The sequence below is a fragment of the Aythya fuligula genome, chromosome 3 (genome assembly GCF_009819795.1).
Source record: "Aythya fuligula isolate bAytFul2 chromosome 3, bAytFul2.pri, whole genome shotgun sequence".
Taxonomy (NCBI): Eukaryota; Metazoa; Chordata; class Aves; order Anseriformes; family Anatidae; genus Aythya; species Aythya fuligula.
In genome coordinates this window covers 114,274,926-114,295,473 of record NC_045561.1, presented here as the reverse complement: position 1 = coordinate 114,295,473, position 20,548 = coordinate 114,274,926, and the positions used below count along the sequence as shown (strand labels likewise).

Sequence of the window (20,548 nt, the reverse complement as noted above, 5' to 3'; positions counted from 1 at the left end):
TATTATGTTCAACTAATTTTATTACACATTTTCCCTACTTCCTTCATTCTGTTTTAAGATAAACTGTTGAGTTCAAAGTCTGTCTCACCAAGGACTTTGCCAAATCTTCATTCTTTAACAACTGAAAAGATGTAATTTCATGTATGTCTTCAGTAGCAAAAAGATATGTAATATTTGATTTGCTTCTTCTGACATGTAGAAAAAAATATTTCATGAATATGATTGGGTTTTAGACTGTGTGCATGCTGTGGTATTTGCTTCTAAAAAGTATCTTATCAGCTAGAGACCAATAGCAACAGTATTGGCTGAAGGTTTTGTTTATGTGCCAGATGCTGCTTGAGGGTGATCAGCACCATCTGATTGAGAGATTATGATGCTGATTTGATTGGGAAACAGGGAGAAGGAAAGAAATGGAGACAATTGTTGATGTGTGTAAACAGTACCCCACTCCAGAATAAAAGTTCCCAAAACAGATGATGCTTGCTTGAACAGCACATTGGTGTGGCCCCAAGTGAATGTATTAATCACAGAATCACAGAATCACAGAATTTCTAGGTTGGAAGAGACCTCAAGATCATAGAGTCCAACCTCTGACCTAACGCTAGCAGTCCCCACTAAACCATATCACTAAGCTCTACATCTAAAAGTCTTTTAAAGACTTCCAGGGATGGTGACTCCACCACTTCCCTGGGCAGCCTGTTCCAATGTCTAACAACCCTTTTGGTAAAGAAGTTCTTCCTAACATCCAACCTAAAACTCCCCTGGCACAACTTAAGCCCATTCCCCCTCATCCTGTCACCAGGCACGTGGGAGAATAGACCAACCCCCACCTCGCTACAGCCTCCTTTAAGGTATCTATAGAGAGCAATAAGGTCACCCCGAGCCTCCTTTTCTCCAGGCTGAACAAGCCCAGCTCCCTCAGCCGCTCCTCGTAGGACTTTTTTTTTTATACGAGGAGGCAAAGATGAAAGAAATACTAAAAATTCAGGGCATTTTGAATAAAGAAATCAAGAGGAGGTTGATCTATCTGTTTTAAGAAACATGCAACTTTATACTACTTGTGGTCTCTGCCTCAGTACAAGGTGGAGCCTTCTCTCCATATGAGATAGCGGTGACCATTCACAAAAAAAAAAAAAAAAAAAAAAAAAAAAACACTCTGTGGTATGTTTGATTTTGAGGCTGTTTTGCATTTTGCTTACATATCACAGAAAACCACAAGTTTTATGTAACAGATATTAATGGTTTTTTGTTTGTTTGTTTGTTTGCTTGTTTTTTCCTTTGTAGAAATGGGTCCAATAACTGCAGTCCTTTGCCTGGTTGCTTTGATACACCAAGCTGATGCAAAGGTAGGACCATTCATGTATGCAAAACAGTTATATTGCGTATTGCTGAGGACATTGTCTAGATATCTACATGAGCAGGTTGAGTGATCTCGAGCTCTGCAATTCAGGGTTGAAATTATTATTTGCACATCCTTTCCACAACAAAGATGAACTCCTGTTTTTCTAAGATTTATGTATTAAAATTCTGCCTATCAAAAAATGTTCTCCTATTTACAAAAATAATTTTTAAAATACATTTTCCTAAAAGAATATGAACTGATACTGCTCTAAAATAATTTACCTAAGTATCAGATATTTTATCTTCACTTCTCTTCAGAGAGGTGATCTTAACCTTGTAAGATGTAGTAAGATGTAAGGTGTACTACTATGTACACATTTGGATGTGAGCTATTTATCAAGATATGCTTAATAAGGGATGAAAAGAAATAGGTTCTTTAGGAATGCTAATCATCTCTTTCTTTAGGAAATAATTCTTTACTCTGAGGACGGTCAAAGACTGAAACAGGTTTCCTAGAGAGGCAGTTAATGTCCCATGATTGTCAGTGCTCAAGAGGAGTTTGGACAATGCCTTCATTAATATAATTTAACTTTTGGTTGGCCATGAAGTACCCAGATAGTTGAATTAGATTATCTTTGTAGGTCGTTTCCATCTGAAATATCCTATCCTTCTTTAACAAAGCTCAGGTGACCTATGTCTTAAATTGCTTGTTTAACTGATTATACCAAGAGCTTAAGATAACTGGCCAAGATGTAGTTTCTACTACTGTAAATGCCATAAATTGAACAAGATGTACAAAACCTCTTGAGGGAGGTTTAGTTGCTCAAGCAGAAATGTCTCAGTGCAGTTTGAGATTGCCTAAGGTGCCTGAGACATTCATGAGAGGCTCTACAGGCTGTACAAAGAGCTTTAACCTTCTGGAACAACAGTTAGGGCTCTCTGGGCATTTAAAATGGCATTAGGTGCCATTCTAGGTCACTGACAACAGCTTTTAAAACCTAGAATTGAGCTCTGAAGTCAAAGCAGGGGGAAGTGAGATTTATTCATATTATTGGGACATCTTAAAATTTAGTCTCTCTCATGTTGTGGTTTTCTCATTGACCATGAAGGCAAACTGAAATGACTTTTAGAAATTTACATCTATGGTATAGATGTCTAAAATTAAGTAAGATGAATTTGTTCCTAGCATGCAAATCATCACACTAATGGTGAAATTCATCTCACCAACCTAAGTATCAAAATATTAATCATCTAGATCTCTCCCAGGCTCTCACTATAAACAAAGGAAGGAGAAAGAGGTACTTCTAGGGAATAGCTTTTCCAGTCTGAAAAAGGAGTTTGGGTTTTGTTTGATGAGCTATGTCTGCCCTCTCCAGTAATGACTAAGAGTAAGGTGTCTAGCTTAGACTGAGAGGATTCATTTTCAGATATTAAGCAGGAAGAATCCCTTCCCAAGGAACATTCTAGTCTGAAAACTCTAATGTGGGCATTGCTACCATTGTTCTTTGCCAGGATTCAAAACCTGTCATCACTGGATAAGGGGCAATTTAAATTGTTCATTGCCTTCTTGATCTTATGTATTTCAGAAGATGGTCTGCAAAGGGCTTTAAATTCTGATCCAGCTTCACATATTTCCAAAGCCTGCAAGTGATGAGATCTAGGAATTTTTTAGTACTCACAGAAAGTCAAAACCAGTCGTGACATTTGGTTCCAGAGCTAAGCTTTCTCCATGAAGAGTAGAAATCTTTCTTTCTGAAGGTAGAAATACTAATCACAAATTTCACTTAGGGTCACATCTCTTTATTAAATATATGGTTCAAATGAAGGGAGGGAGAAAAAATAAATAAATCACCAGTTACAAGAATAGGAGAACCAATAAAGGAAAGTTAGAATTTCCATGCAGCTTTACTTTGACAAGAATTTCACAGTCTATCTTGCTTAGTAAACCTTGGATAACTGGAACAATCATTTACTGTTTTCCAGGTGTATCAGAGTAAACAAGTGGACACACCCCTCTTTCCACCTTTTCCCATTAAAAACTCAATACAGAAGCCAGTAAAGAAACCAATACAGAAACCAATACACATACCAGCACAAAAACCGATACACAAGCAGATAATCAGACCAATACAGAAACCAGTACAGCTACCACCAATAAAGAAACCTCAGCAACCTCAGCAACCAGCACAACAGAAATACAATGGTTTTCAGATGCAAAGCAAACAACAGATGCTTCAGCAACAAAATATTATTCAGCTGAAAAACAAGCAAGTCATCCTTAAAGAACACAATCAAATAAGAAGATCTGTAGTTCCAACAGCCAGGAACATGCTGAAGATGGTAAGCTACGCATATCCACTACCCTGCTTTCCAGATCATTAGCAGAAGATTGTAGCCTTCTAAAAAACCCACAGTCAGTGAGTAGATAGGGCAAGAAAGGTTCTCTGGGATTCAGATTAAGAAATCAGAATTTTATCCCTGTGTTTCTGCAGGCTTCATGCTTTAAGTCTGCACACTTCAGTGCTGTAAGCACTTGTAAAATTATTGCAAAGAACATGCCCCAAGCACTGCTCAAAACCTCTCTCATAACCAACATGTCTTAGTTTCTGCAGTTAGAAAAACTCAGTTAAGCAACATGGCAAATCTCCCTTATCTAGGGACATCTGTCTAGAGAAAATATAAACACAGGCTTACTGCAACCATATCCATTTATTGTTGTTAAACCTGTATTAATATAGCCTGCAAAGTGAATCACAAATTCTTGCCTTATGTTTTCTCATTGCAATAGGCATAAACTGCAATCTTTTTCAGGGAAAGCTTTTACCTTGGAAGAAAAGAAACATACGCCCTGAATGAAGGAAAGTGGGCAAAGCAAGGGTGGAGCTGGGGTACCAGCAGCATTTTTCTGAATTAAACATAATGGGGAAGGCAAAAAAAGGCCTAGACCTGCATAGCTATCTGGCCTCAGATGAACTTGTTTTGCTCGTTGCTGTTACCATACACATCACTCCTGATATTTTTGTTATACCTATTCAATGGGCAGAGCTGCTCAGTGCTTTATGGTTAAGTCTGCATGGTAAGACTTGCAAACATTCCCCTGCTTCAAAGACTGGCTGGTGTCTATCACTACATCTCAGCTCCACCTAGGAGCTGAAGCTCAACTCTCCTAGGCTTGAAGCTCAATTTTGTACCGTTTGCACTGTACCTCACAAAGTTAATTCAGGCACAAAGGTAAAAGAAGGTAATAGTATGTTTTAACATTTCTATAAATCAGGATTTTCTGGAGATCTGGACTGTGATATTCTACAGAATTGCTCGATCTGCAGCCCTTAAGGGCTGAAGAAATATGGTGCCCATGCCCCATGCCCAGTAGTGTAAACTGGCACAGCTCCTTTGCTTTCTTTTAAGGAACCCAAAGCATTCAGCACTCCAAGTGCAAATAATTCCCCATGTTTTTCTTCTCCTTCATGGACTGCACAAATTTGCCTGTGACTTGTTTCTTCCTTTGTGTCTTTCAGGTTTGGAATGAGAGAGCTGCTAAAAATGCTCAGAAATGGGCAAAGAAGTGTGAAATGGAAATCAGTCCAACAGATCAGAGAGTTATTGACGGTACATAAACAACATCGATCCTAAGCTTATGGGTTAATGTTGATTTGCAGATGAACCTTGTTCATGTGAAGTAGAAATATGGATACATTTTAAGATGTCGTAGAATATCTTTTGAGAATTTTTAAACACAAAAACCTCATCTTTGTCAGAGAAGGTCCCTGAAAGACAAACTGTTGGAGCTTGAGAGAGGGAAGCTCTGTACTTGCCCTGTTCTTGTACCTGTCTTTAAGTACCCTCTTTTAGCTCCTAGCTCCTGCTGGAGACAAGATGACATAATAGAAGACTGTGGGTATGACTAAGTACAGACATTTTTGTGTAGCACATTGTAGTTAAAAGCTCACCAAAATCAAAGTAGCATTCCCTGACACTTTCATAAGATCAAGTGTACTGTCCTCTTTAAAATCACAGGGGAAATAGGTTGGCATTGTAGACCTTTTGTTTAGGATGTAATTACACTCTCCCCGTCATACCTTCCACCCTACAACTTGCTTCCTTGCTATGTAATAAAATATACCTACTTTATTTCTTCAGGTATCACCTGCGGTGAGAATATATTGCTCTCATCTCAACCAAAAACATGGGCTGAAACAATCCAAGTCTGGAACAGTCAGGGCTCCAATTTCAAGTATGGTTTTGGAGCAACTACAAAGAATGCCAATGTCAAGAGCTATGCTCAGGTATGGATAATTGAAGCAAACTGCAATGATACACTAGAATTACATGTGTACAATCAAGGTTGCTGAGAGGCGTTTATTATCAGAAGAAAAAAAAATGTCATTGATGAGAATTCAAGAAAATATGTCTCTGAAAAAAAATATGTTTATTTCTGATTCTACAGCTAGTGTGGTATAACAGCTACCAGGTTGGATGTGCAGTTGCCTACTGTCCTAGAAACCAGTACAACTACTTTTATGTTTGCCATTACTGTCCTCCGTAAGTATTGCCTTTTTATTTTCTTAAGATGTGATAATTCTGGATATGTTTTCAAAAACTCCAGTAGTCCATTGGTGATTTGTAGGATCAAATGTCTATAGTTTCTTTTAGCCATTTGTAATTTTGAAAACACGCATATGAATTGTGTTTTTAACATTAGATTAAATGTTAATATTTATTTCATTTCACACTGAAACAGAAATTTGGGAAATTTTAGCATTTGAATAAAGAAAGGTCTGTGTAAGGATCAGGCATCATGCTATAAATTTGACCACAAAGAAGACAAACAAAAAGTGAAAGCCAGCAGCAAATAAATATTCACAGAGGTAAAGAGCATATCTCTGACTCCTTCATGTCAGAAGGTGGCTGCTGAGGTAATTTTCTTATGAGCCACAATGTACTTGAAAGCCATTAGAAAAGTACAGCCAGGAAGCACATAAGCATATAAGACTTTTTAAACTGATAATGTTACACAAAGGCAAATAGTCAATTAGTTTTCTTTCCCCAAACACCTATTTGATTTAAAATCAACATTCTTGTATTCTATGCATAGCTCAAACTGAAACATGAATATCTATGAAAATCGTCATTTTATCCAAAATGTGTGGATGTCTTTCATTGGGATAAAGAAAGTAAACTGTCAGTGGCTCAGACCTATATCTTGATCTCATTTTGTGTTGTGTTTCTTTCAAATTTCAGAGGAAATAACATAATGCAAGTGGCTGCACCTTACAAAAATGGACCAAGATGTGCAGATTGTCCCGGCCACTGCGATAATGGGCTTTGCAGTAAGTATTTGCCTCCTTACAACAAACATTGCACTACCTCAAATAATGACATTCCCTTTTCCTCCTTCATACTTACCTTTTGCCAATCTGCAGGTAGGACGTCATAGAATTGCTCCTTCGTTTTCCTTCTACACATGATATTGATTAAATAGAATAGCCTACCATAAGTGGCACGATTTTGAGCGGGGGGGGGGTTGGGGGGGGGGGGGGGGAGGAAAGGGAGTGGGGGCACCAGATGAGCTCCAGAAATCCCTTCCAGCCTCATCCATCCTATGCCGGTGGGTGCGTTGTGTTGCTGTCAAGCAATGACTATGACTGATCACATCGCCAGTCTTCTGCTGCCCTCTTCTGGAAAACTCAAGACAATGTCTTCATGTGCATGTGCATCTTCAGTGCACGTACATACAAATCGTGAAAGTTCATATGTTTATGCCCATGTATAGATAAAGAGCTCCACATGACCTATATTGTCGACTTCCACGTGGAGCAACTCCAAGCATAAAAATAGATAGGAACTGTAACATACCACCTTTCTGTCTGTTTTCCCTTTTACATAATATTCAAGCAATTTGAACAGCAGAGCAAAGGTATAAAGGCTAAGTAGGCAAGAAAATTAATGAGAAGATGCATGATGGAAAATGCAGAAGTATCAGACCAGCACTGTTTTTTTTTTTCAATCAATATTTCATGGTTTTTTTTTTTTTTTCTATCTGTTCTATTTTAGCCAATCCTTGCAGGCATCGAGATGCATTTCCAAACTGCAAAAATATGAAAACCTTGTTTGGCTGCCGCCATTCGGTGGTGAGAGAGAAGTGTGCTGCTACCTGTAAATGCAACACTCAAATCGTCTAATATCCTGGTGGATGTCATTGTAGCTGCTTTGGGACTTACTTATTGGGAAAAAAAAAAAAAAAAAGTAGAACTAACCACGAAGCACATTCACGCTCAGTATCAGCTCAGATTGACTTGTATGTAAACTTTTTTTTTTTTTTTTTTATGAAATCGCACAATTATTTCAGTCCCAAATTAGTCTAGAAGCTCAGATAACCTCTGATGTTATTTTAGGCTTTATAGAAATCATGATTAAGCTACTAATGTGTTACTTTTTGGTTTTCCTTTTGGTGGATTTTCCACTGATTCATTTCCTTTTAATGGGAAATACACTTTTAAAACACGGAAATATGTTAAATTCCACTTAACTTTCTTCTGTTACCTTTTCTTCAATTATAAATGGAATACATTCCTGCTAAATAAAAATATGTTCACAAACAGAGCTTTTCATTGAAGTTGTTTATAATTTTTCCATTTGGAAAATACTTTATGAGTATTTCAAAGATCTGCAAAATTTTATGCAAATGAGGAAAAGAAAATAAGAGCCAAAAGCATTATTTTGCACAGCCAAAATAAGAGGAACTCCTCAAATCTGCCAGCTTTTGCCCTGTGGCCTTAACACAAATCTGATACATCTTAATATCCAAGTGATAAATTATATATATTTTTTCTCATATAGCACCAACAGTCAAGAAATTAGAATCTTTTTTAAACCATATATACAAAGAAAGAGATGGCCTTTCCATACTCTCTATGAGTAAGTCCCTCTCTTGCTTGGAATTTACATTGAGATATATATATATATATTTCTATCTATCTATATACACATATATATGTATATATATATATATATATATACACACATATATGTATAAATACAGCCTCAAAAAAATAAAAGGGAAAAAAAAGTTCATGTGTACTAAAATACTCATTAATAGGGGGATATTTCCTCCAGAACTTCCAGAAAATGCTTAGACCAGATTACACCAGCAACATGAATGTGAAACAGGCTGTGATTTTATCTTCATATCCAATACATAAACCCACACACATTTTTTTTTCTTTAATAAAAAGGTAGATATATAGGAAACAGAAGCTCTTCATGCTTCCAGTTTATAAATTATGACAGATATCAAAAAACGTGCAAAGAACTAAAAAGCATATTCTCAATAAACATAAGAGATCCTTCCCACTAATCTTCTTCCTGATGGCCCTCCCAAGCCTCTGCAGAGCAAACACCACATCCCAGTGCCAAGCAGGGTGCAATGCGGTGCCCCATCACACCTCCAGCTGCTCCTGAAGGTGATGCTGGTCTCCTACAGGTTCTGAGTCACATTTGCCAGCCCTGTGAAAGACGGATCCCTCTTACTAACTTCCCTTGCCGTTTTAGACCAGCAAAACTTTGGTCCATAGGACTGCAATTCTAGTTCAAAGCACAAGAGGGGGAACCATACCCAAACATTCAACTGTATCAGTTTTCCATTCTGTTACCTGTATGAAGGGTTCCTCCTTTTACTAGAAATTAAAGTTACAAATCTTCCCTGATTGTTTTTAACACTTTCCTGCATATCACTTATTACGTAACACTGAACAAAGAAATAACCACTACATATAAAAATACTTTGGAAGCAATTTCTTCCTCTTCATTGCTTCATCCTATTTCTGTTGGCCAAATTACTACCATATTAAAGCCATTTATATGACCAAATTAAGGCAATATTTTAATTTCTAGGATATCTCTTGACTAATTTTGGCAGCTTTGATTTTCTCCCTGTCTGAAGTTCTGCTCCAACTGTCAGTATTCAGGGTTCCTGCAGCCACAAAGATGTTTGTACAAACTGTATTTGAAACTGAAGCTTGGTGAAAATTTACTGAGACCTATGTTTTTCTCAAAAAAAATTATTATAAAATATATTTAATAATAAAAAAAAAAAAAAAAAAAAAAAAAAAAAAAAAGCTCTCTTACAGGCAGGCACATAATTTTGGCAGAAGTCTTAGGAGTTTTCTGGAATATTTTCAAGATTTAATTTCTCCTTACAATCAAGGTGATGGGAGATGAAAATCCTTCCATCCATACACTTTCCTCCCTCTCCATCCTAATGAATATTTATGGATGAATTATCAGAGATAATTGAGACAGCTCCCTCTCCAAAGAGACAACTGTTGTGCTGTGAATATTCAGTTAGGGCATCTGACCAAGGCAGCAGCAGGAGCTGGAAGAGGTCACCTGCATCAGGAATTGTCACCCTGGAGCATCAGGTATCCTGCTGGGCTACTGAAGGCATTATCCTTCTTACTTTCATAGGTAATTTTTAAAAATTCTAGTTCTTAATTGATGTGGAATAGGAGGAATAGCAGGTGAGATGAAATGCTACCAGGATGATTATTTTTCTCAAGACTGCAAAGAAAACTTGGGTCTCTGACTTAGATTTAGCTGTTCATGTCCCTGGAAAAGATGAGATGTTTCTGAATATGAGTTTCCCATAGACAGGTGAAGTAAGAGAAATATGACATTCACTGCTAGATCCAGCATGTCAAATAATGCATTTCTACATTCTCTGACTATTTTCACAAACTTATTTTTTTAGTGATACTCTTGAGCGTTGTTTCCTTTCTGGTAGAAGCATAGATTTTTTGATATTTGCTGAGAACTCTAATGATTTTTCAATGTAATTCAGTTTTTGTAATTCAAAAAATAATAACATCAAAAATTTCTTACAATTTCTGTTCCAGCTTCAGACATACTCTCAAGACGTACATATGCTGAGAGGTGATAAGAACAACTACTATGGTACAAGCCTTATCTGTGGAGAATGATGTAAGAGCTCCTAAGCAGCTAACTTACATGACAAGGACTTTAAGCACAGTTTTAAACAAATATTACAAAGTGACATTTAACAGTCTTATGCTTTTGAAGAAAGAACACTTATGATATTTAAAATATGTCAACTGCAGTCATCATATTTTAGATGTCTGAGAATCAGCCTTGAGGCTAAGCAAAATGGAAGGTCTTTCTCCTCCAGTGTCTTAAAGTTTTGCTGAAAGCCTAAATCTTCCCTGTTTTTCTCCATCTGTCTGATAGAAACAATAGCTCTTTCCATAACTTTTGCCTTAATATTCCATACATATAATAACACCAGGTTTAAGAAACTATAGCTAAATCTTTCTACCAAATAGAAAACAAGGGTTGGAAACACCACAAGGTGATTCATGTCAAGATGCCAGAAATTGTCTAATCACTGAGAAAAGATAGATCCCACCAAAGACTACGTCTTTTCACTTACCAGAGAGAGAGCATAGATGACAAATTTGCGCTGGATGCTTAGCTTTTAGATGGACACTCATAGGTGAAATGTGCACCATGTCAATTGTGCAACCCTCTACGTGCCCCCACACCATTATTATTCCTTAAGTCCCACCAAAAAAGATTGGGTTCTGGTGTTGCAAGTTGGTCATTTGATGATAATAAATATTTAGATTATAATCTGTAAATGAATATAAGAAATCTCAGAGACTGTGGGTAGAGATAGAGTTCAGAATTGAAAGATGAGAACTTGCTCAAAAAAACTGTGCAGAGACAAGATACTTGCCTGACCACCATGGTGGACCACCACAGCGCAGCTGTAACATCTCATACCTGATCAAATGTGGATGTGTTTACCTCAGGCATACCTTTCCTATAATGTCTGTATACTCTAGGCAAATTCACTTATTATTTGCTCTGAAATCCTTATCTAAATGTCCAAGGAAGCCCAGATCCCAAACTTGGCCTAAGCCCTCACCTCAAGTGTGCCCTGCAGCACGCTATACAAACACACTCCTGTCTGCAAATAAGTCCTTGACAAGCCACCAGAAATTCCTCTTGTCAGAAGACTCAACTGGTGCCCAAGACACAAAACTGTAGCAAGATCCTTGAGCGAGACCATGTGGCAAAAAGCCAGCAGAGCCAGGACAGGACTAGGGTGTTCCCCACCCCTGTTCCTGGCTCTTCTACACCAGGCTGCCAAAAAATGGATTCCTCTAAGTGCAAAGGCCACGGTTAAACTGTGAAAAACAAGAATTGGGACCTTCTCATTAAAAAGATATTTGACAGATCCTGTCTCCTCTCCAGGCTGCAGGAAAGACTTTTAACCTGTCTGCTTCAGTCTCTCCCAACTGCAGCACAGAGATAAACTGACATAGCCAGGGGTGAGAAAGATTAATTAGGGAACACTGAGAAAGCGCCTGCGAAGCACTAAGGCCCAGTAATTATAATATGGCATTCTGTAGCCACACCTCCAGTATAATTCTATCTCAGTTTAACCACAAGTCAAGGGGACATGGGAGCAAGGAGATAGAAGTGAGGAAATGCCACTCCCTCCCACGAGGCGACATCTACAAGTTCACGGGCTGGCCACTGGTCTTGATCTTCTGGTTTGGGGGCAGTGCAGTGCAGCCATCGGGCTGTTCCCTAGGATTTACAAAGCTCTTCTGAGTCTGGCATCTATAAGTCTTGTGGAAAAATAACTTTTAGAAGATGAGCTAAATTGGCATGGAAATAGTCTTGCATATATCAGTGAAATTGCACATTAACTATTTGTTGCATTTACTGGTGAGCAACCCAGTGCAATGTGTGAGAATAGCTCTCTAAAATGCTTATCGCAATTTATTTCTTTTTCCATAGTAACTGAAATGATCATTTCAAAGCAAATGACATTATTGCCTTTCAATTTGGCATCATCAACACTCCTTCTCTGCCTTCTTCTCTTCTCCTATTTCTGCATAAACTGTGGAAGTAAAAGATGAAAACCCAAGCTGATAAAGTGAAATAAAAATAAGGGTTTTGTTTATTTCATTGACAAACTTTGAATGAAACACAATTTTATTTTTTTTATTCAACGTAAAACAGATTTTTTTTTTTTATTGTTTTACTTTAGGACTTGCTTAACTATTCACTTCTCCAAAGGACCCTTGTTTTTAAAATAGGAGTGGAACTTACAAGGGAAGTCGCTGACATTTTTCACACCAATTCTAGTTAAGATCATGAACTTTCTATTCAGATAGATGACAGGATGAGAAATTTGTTCTTGATCACAAAATTCAGAAACAATTTAGTCTCCATTTTACCCACAAATCTCACCAGTGTCGTGAGATATAAAAAGTTAATTTTCAGTCTACTAGAACTTGCACATGTGTATTAAGACAGGTTCAGAAGAAATAATAAATGAGATAAGGAATCTATATACAGAACTAATATGCAGTATTAAATGTGCTTATTTAATTGTACCAATTCATCTACTGATAATCCTGTTCCTATTCAAACCACTGCTTGTACTTACTTCACTTAGGACTTGATAGAACAGGGAAGTCATTTCCCAGTGTAAACATATTCCAGAAACCTACATTGAAGATAACAAAGTCAATGTAGGTTAAACCATGTTATTTTTGCTTACTGATATACAGCATTCTTCACACAGATATTTATGAAAACCACAATTTGAAAGAAAGCAATTCCTGGATGTTAAAAAATATGTTTATTTTGGCAGAGTTGAAATTTAGCTCTTGTGATTTTTGTGCAAGTTTGAAAGAAGGACAAGTAAGGGAGATTCTAAGCACTTCTGCTTCTAAAACACAGAAATCACATGAATCCAACAATTTCACAGCAAGAATGGATTCACCTCTTGTACAGAGGTGGCTGTGGAATTCTGGCTATATGATGTAATATCATCCAGCAACATATCAGAAAATGTGAAAGTGTCTCCTGTTTTGTTGAAGTAGAATCCTAACTTAATGCTTTAGGAGTGGTGCCCTGTGCAAGTTTCACTATTATGTGTGTCAGGAGATGTTTCTTGAAGTACTGGTTGCTGCAATTGAAAAATATATGCATATATTTTTTTGTTTGTTTGTTTGTTTTTTTCCTTTTTTTTTTTCTTTTGTATAGGGAGGGTATTGCATTAGTAATGAAAAACTGTGTTTTATTAAAAGAAATCTGGAAGAAAAATGAACTGTTTAATATTCTAGAAATTTATCAGGAGACCAATTAATCATTCAGTTTAATCACAAGTTCAAAATGTGCTTGGCATCATTCATTACCAATCTGTACCTTATCAGCAAGTCCCCTTTAAATTTTTTTCACTCTTGAGGTTGACTCCATATATATTTATTCATCCTGATGAGGAGCATAAAATACAGTACTGCTCAAGCACCATCTGAATGTTAGAAATGATTCATGAGAATATTTTTGTCAACTCAGAGGTGTGAAGAGTTGTTGCCTTTCAACATTTATGTTCTGGCAGGTGTTTTAGTGCACAGAAGCTTATAGCAGCAGAACACATCCTTCATGGATTTTTTTTCAGTGTTATCGAATGAACTTTTTTGCTACTAGAAGTTGTGTGTCCAGCTAGGAGGGATTTGGCAGGATGCTCCATTGGTATGTAAATAGACTTCTCATCTACAGGTAGACTAGCTCAAAGTCAAGTTCTATTTTCACCACTTAGACCTGCAAGGCAACGAGAGTCTAATTATACAAGAGTCTAACCATGAATATGTTCAGTAAGAGTCAGAGCCTACTAATTGGTTTTAACAACAGTGGATGTCAGAGAGAGTCAGCTTCGTTCGATAAGGTCCAAATGAAGATCTGGAGGCAGCTCCAACAGGCTCCAACTCTTCTGGGAAAGTAAGGTGCAGCTTTCATCCTTTTAGTTCAAGGCAAATTCTAGGTATTTGAGACAATGTCAGGAAATGAGGGAAACACCCTATGTCTGTAAGTTTGGTAAATCTGGATACATTTTACTGAGAAGTCTTTCCAGATCAAAATCTGGTTTTGAGTCTCCTCCCTGCTATTTTTTTCCAAAGCAAGCATTATTGTTCCAGCAGTGTGGTTATCTGGCAGGGTTTCCTGGAATTCTGTGGTTTGGTGACTGTCTAGAGAACTATTGTTGCAGGTTAATGAGTTTTATTTACCACTTTACTTACCTAGAGGAGGAAGCTGAACCCTTTATGATTTCTTATTCCTCATTCACCTATATTGACTGGATTGTTTACATGCAGAAATGGTGTTATCTAGTACATTGCTCTCTCAGCTATTCCTAGGAGAAATTAAAGTAGACCTTGTTTAAGATGCCAATTTATTTTCATTGCATATTTGACTTTAGCTATAAATTACAGGCACAGGATGGTGTGGACATCTTCAGGATGTGCTCAGAGTATTAGTGCCTAAAAAGTTTTTTTTTAAAGCCTATTGGAGACAATGGAATGAGTAGGTCTGATCAGTATCTTCCAGTCACAAAAAACATGGGACATTTAATATGCCAACACACACACAAACTTCTCACTGCTGTTCACAGTGAATTTTCTGATAAGTCTCCTTACTATTTTATGAATTGCATTGGACATTGAAATCAGAGTAGTAACCTGACCAGGTGTCCTGAAGACTTCTCAAAACACAGACTGATGCTTTGACACATCTTCATAACACCCTCATCTCAGCAAACTAGATTTGCAGTCAAAGCACCGGAGCTGGAACACAACAAACAGGAGTCCTTTTGCCTAACTTTTTGAGGACACTGGAATAAGTCAGGGCCTGATCCTCAGACTGCTGGAGGTTAATATTTTAATTTGTTTCAGACACCTGAACACAGAAAACATGTTCTCTCAAATTAATAATAGACCACACAGCTAAACTAAGTTCTAAGTTCTGTGTGTATTTAAGGTGGGATTCATCTCACCTGACTTTAAAAGTCTGAGGAGTTAGTCCTTTTTATAGCTGAGAAAAAGAGCAAGAAAGAGAAATTGAGAAAGAACTTCCACCAACTTTTTTGCATCTATATTAGGATAAATTTAGTTGCTCAAGTAGCTATTTCCCTGATAAAGGGAGTACCAACTTACTAGGATAAATGTAGATATTTACAGTGTAGACATTTATTTCTGGCATGTTGAGCTAGAAGCGAGGAACTACACATTTTCCCTGTTAATAATACAAGAGTTATTATTGCAGAAATCTCAAAGGCATTTGAAGTGTGCTAGTATGTCTTCTCTTAGTCTTTTCTTGTTATAAAGAAAAATAAAACTTTCAAATTTTCTTTCTAGGTCATTGAATAGAATGCAGATATGCTGCAGGTGGGTAATTACCCACTTTAGACAATGGTTATTTGTCCAGTTCTAAACAGCTGCATTTGCAGTCTTCTTGTGGTCAATAGGGAGAAGAAAAGTGAAAATGGTCCAGAACTTGTAGGATGAAGCATAGGCTTGGAGAAACTTCAGACCATAAAGGAGTCACTAGATGTTTAACATGTACTCAGTTTTCTGTGCTAATGTGGGAGGCAGTGCCCTGTAGCTTGAAGCAACTCTACAGGGGGAAAATCTGGATGTATTAATTATAGAGTGACTGCAAGCCTTCAAAGTGATGCTGTGGTAAAATGTTACTTTAGGATATATCGCACATTCTCCAAAACAGAAGTTTTAATGTTATCTTACAAAACATTGGTGAGAATTGATTTGAAATCCTACTTACAATTCTGGTTATTTCTCATAAGGTGAACTGAACTTGAGCCCAATAAGAGATATTAACATATTCAGGAAAGCAGACAGTCTGCAAAATATCAAAAAGAAAATGGAAAAAAAAAAAAAAAAGAAAAGAAAAAAAAAAAAAAGAAAATGAAAAAAAAAAAAAGCGGGGTGATATGATTGCAGTCTACAGATATCAGAAAGGTGAAGAAAATGAGAGAGATACAAGCTACCAGGTATTTTTGTCACCAGAAATAGCTATGTACACTGTATGATGAAAATTAGTGCAGAAATAAGCTCCTAAGCATTAAAACTGGAAAGAACATCAGCAGCATCCCAGCATCCCAGAAGAAGGACATAAAACTTAACTTCACAAATAGAGCGCAAAACTGTTATGGAGGGGACTTTGTGATAAGCTACCCACAATTCCAGGAAGAGCCCTCAAAGACCTAAAAATTCCTTGTTCCTCAACAGGCAACTGCTGACTGATGGAAGAGATAGAAAATGCAATGACAATAAATAATGTGTTGTGGAAGCAGACACTGTGCTTCTTCCACAGATAAAATTGGCTGTTCATAAGAAAATAAGTTCATTAAAAGAAATGGGAAACAGAAATGGGTGAAAAGTTAGGATGGAAAAGTAAAGTGAGTCCAATAGAAGTGAGTCCAAAGAGTCATTAGAATGTGAAGGCAGGGAAAGAAATAATGAAGTACATGTAAGAGGGAGTTCATCAAGATAAAAATGCAGAAAGTTCTCTGGAGAGGCAAAAATCATAAGAAATATGAATGAACATCCATCCAAACCTAGTATTTAATAACAGCTATCATTGAACCACCACCTGCCTGAGGGAACCCCATTTTGTCTCATTTTGTCCCATCAGTGTACCTGTTTCCAATCCTGCTTTATGTCCTGCCTCCTGGATGGTCCTTTTACACTTCCCCTTTTATGTATGCATGTTTTTATTTATTTATTTTGTAATCAATAAACATAAATACAGTTGCTTTTGAAAAACAGCAATAATCCAGATATTTTTTACAGAATATTGACCATAATATATCACAAACCAAGCTTACACCTTTGAAGGTCAGTTTATTCCTGTAGTCTCATACTGACTAACAGATGATTGCAGATCTAGCCAAGCAGATCAGTTAAACTAAAGAGAATGAAATATTTGTAACCAACCTTACAAGAGCTATTTAATGGTGGTAAGCGTTTATTTTAGATGCACCTGGAAAGTGCCTAAAAAGATCAAGGCATCTAGCTAGTTATGGCATGAAAACCTCGTATTTTCCACAGGTTGGCATGAGCATTTCAGAGACTGGACTTTTCCATTGAGATTATTTTATATACCTGTATTATATATATATAATATAATATATATATATATATATATATATATATATAATATATAATTCATTGTAGTACCTCCAGTGCTGGCTTGGCCCAGATGGGGCGTTGTATTTTAGATAGTAAGCTGGGTTGCAGTTGTTTATTGAAATATTGCTTGGCCCATTGCAAGGAAATAATAAATTCATGTCAGTTCAATAGCGCAGAGCTACTTCTGTGTATTTGGTGATTTAGTACCTACTTCCTGGTAACTAACAAAAAAAAAAAAAAAAAAAAACAGTTATATAAATTAATTATGAAGTTCACAAATAATTTTCTCCATTTGGTCTGCATTTATACTGCAAACAAAGAAGTCCCTATTTGCCTAGCATTAAGGGATCTGAAGAAGACGTTAGTTGTACACAGGAAGAAATAAACAATGTGTGATTTCTTGTAGGAATTTATTTTACGTGCAGACTGTTCTACCCACATTTGAAGCTTGTGCCAAAGTCATACTGACAAGAATTTGTGGATCAGTGTTAAAGTATGTGCAAAATACATAGTTTATGCTGTTTTCTAACGTTTGGTGTGATTCAAAGCTTAAAACACTCACTGAGCCATTGAAATCTGATATGGACTATCTCTCTCTTGACAAATCCTCATTTAGGTCAGACCAATTATTTCATGAGTGGCTGCTAAAAGGCATCTTACTGCTGTGCCACTAACATTATAGCTCAGGCTCTGAGAGGCTGATGATTATATAAATGATGATAGTACCACACATAGCAGGAGGTCTTCTGGGATCAGCTCCCTGAAGCCTGTTTCCTACAGTCTCAGACTGCAGACACCCTCTCCGGGTCTGGCTGCCATGGATGGGCTGTTTTACAAAAGTAGCACTGGGAGCTATATTATCCAGGGAAATTGGAGCTAACACATCTTTTCATTGAAGAATATTCCCTAAGCACCCTCTTTGACTCTTCATGCATGCATTGCAATTACTGCTGCAAACTTCACATTATGTAGCTCACTTAAGATTGCTGTACCGTTTGTGTACTCTGCAAGATTTAGTGGAAAGAGGAGTACTTAACCTTCTCAATGGGAGGGCACGACGAAGTGGCAGAGACAGGAACAGCCGTCTTGCCGAAACGGAAAGCACGCGAAGTTGCTTGTAGTCATTGCTCCCATCACGTAGCCTTTCTGTATAGCAAATTGGAGCAGGTGGGAACTTTGCAGCAATAGCACAGCATTGTACTGAGCAAAACTGCAACCGTAAAAGACCGGGGGAGGGGGGGGAGGGGAATGGGGGGAGTGAGAATTTTTTAACCTGAAAAGGGTTGATCTAATTTTCAGTAAACATTAAAATGCAAATCTGAACTGCTATGTACAGGTCATGAAATGGAAAACTTAAAACTTAGAAACACAGAAAAATGGTAAAAATCTTGATATGAAAACACAAATTTCCTGGGCCACAAGACAGGAACTATAATGCAGGATGTCACAGACAATCTAAACAAATGAATATACATACAGTTGCAGCTACATCACTTAATATCTTAGCTTTGCAGATTCATTATTTCTCAAAAGCACTTTTCTTTGCTATTATTCCTCATAGGGAAACAGATCCACTCGCATATTTACAAATAGTATCCCAGACTTAAAGCTTTAATCTCATTTACACTGCTTTTCTTTGCTTCCTTGAGAAAGTAGATAAAGCTTTAAGGTGTATGTATAGCATCCACCTTCCTGTATTAGTCATTTATTTATTTATTTATCACAGGAGCAGTACAAACTAGCCCTTTTGTAAGGGAGCATGAACCCCTTTATTTCTTGTAAACATCGTTCCTGCAACTTTGGGATACACCTCAACCAAAAGCTTCTGCTTGTGCATTTCATTCCTTCTTCAGCATGCTCTTGCAGTAAAACATAAAACAGTGAACTCACTGTGATTTTAAATAGGAAAAATAAAAACCTAATAACCTAAAATAACCTAACTGGCACATTAGTGAGTATAGGAAATCCCTTGTTTTCCCCACACTATATAAAAACTTGTGTTAGGGGCTAGTGTGAGTGATATGGATCCAGACAAGACAAATTTATTGTTGTTATCTGGGGAGTCAAAAAAATACATTCAATGTCACTTTCCCCTTCAAGGTGAAGGAAACTACTTAAGGACTGCATATACAAACCTTGTTTATTGAGCTGAGCTTTCAACTTGAGATGGAGTACGTGTCAGGAGTTGGACTCTATCATTCTTGAGGGTCTCTTCCATTTCGGGATATTCTGACCTGTTGTGCTGACTCAAAACATTACAAAAGTTAATGAGTCATTAAATAACTCTTCTAATGTGACACCACAGAAATGGGATAAATGTTAATGTTCTCAAAAAAAAAAAAAAAAAAAAAAAAAAATTATTAAGCTCAAAGTTCAGGAGACCAAGAAATATTTTCTGTCACAACATGCAGACAAGATGTACCTTATCCTACCTTTCTGGTTGCAATGTCAACCCTAAAAGCATGTACCAAGAAGTAGTTTAGAGATTGGCATGCTCTCCAATTCATGGTCAAGGTATAAATCCATGCTCAGGGATACCTATAGCTCAGACTTAAATAAAATGAACTCGGTGTTTTAGCCACACCAGCTTCTTTATCAGGCTACACTGGGCCTCTTCTAGGAGACATCCTGAGACTGATTTGAGTCTGAGATACCCAAAAGACCTGATCAAAAGGGCATCAAGTGCTAGGTCCTTGCATTCATTTGGCCTATTTAACCTGTTTGAGATACTTTAAGATGAAATCAGTTTCTCTCAGAAGATCCTATTTCTCATTCCTCACTTATAGGCAAAGCATTATTAGGTTAGATACAGAAATCTATGGTGTATATCTGGTAAGATGAACACCACTCCTAATTGTGTTTGAGGAATAAACTTCCTGTTTTTTAGGAAGATTATTAAACACAGATTTTTTATTGTTCTTTAGGTAAGGATATTGCTCAAACTACTCCTTTATCTCTTGCTTTTATTAGTTTGGAAGATCGAAAGTTTACCATAACTTTTCACGCATTTATATTAAGGTTCTGATATCTCACCAGCACCACATTTTTCTGTGAGACAGAGAAGTAGGATGAAAAACCCTACATCCATTTAAGACAAATACTCAAAATTAGGTGATAGATCCAGACATGCAACAGTACTTAACAAAGAACATCCTCACTTTTTCCAGTTCCATAAGCAGTTATGA

General features: G+C 37.1%; 1 protein-coding gene across 1 annotated transcript; it reads left to right on the top strand.

Moving 5' to 3' along the window:
• Window positions 1–1,286: 1,286 nt before the first annotated feature.
• Window positions 1,287–7,523, top strand: LOC116487515 (cysteine-rich venom protein-like). The gene is made up of 7 exons (XM_032184511.1): window positions 1,287–1,382; window positions 3,325–3,681; window positions 4,860–4,950; window positions 5,482–5,627; window positions 5,789–5,883; window positions 6,583–6,671; window positions 7,396–7,523. Exons 1-7 carry the CDS (start codon window positions 1,287–1,289, stop codon window positions 7,521–7,523), a joined length of 1,002 nt encoding a protein of 333 aa, XP_032040402.1.
• Window positions 7,524–20,548: the final 13,025 nt, after the last annotated feature.

What these genes read in the sequence shown, in the direction of transcription:
- LOC116487515 (XM_032184511.1), top strand. Translation starts at nt 1,287, where the DNA reads ATGGGTCCAATAACTGCAGTCCTTTGCCTGGTTGCTTTGATACACCAA. An exon ending in CCAGGAACATGCTGAAGATG is followed by an intron (nt 3,682 to 4,859) that starts GTAAGCTACGCA and finishes TGTGTCTTTCAG; the next exon opens with GTTTGGAATGAGAGAGCTGC. An exon ending in ATGTCAAGAGCTATGCTCAG is followed by an intron (nt 5,628 to 5,788) that starts GTATGGATAATT and finishes CTGATTCTACAG; the next exon opens with CTAGTGTGGTATAACAGCTA.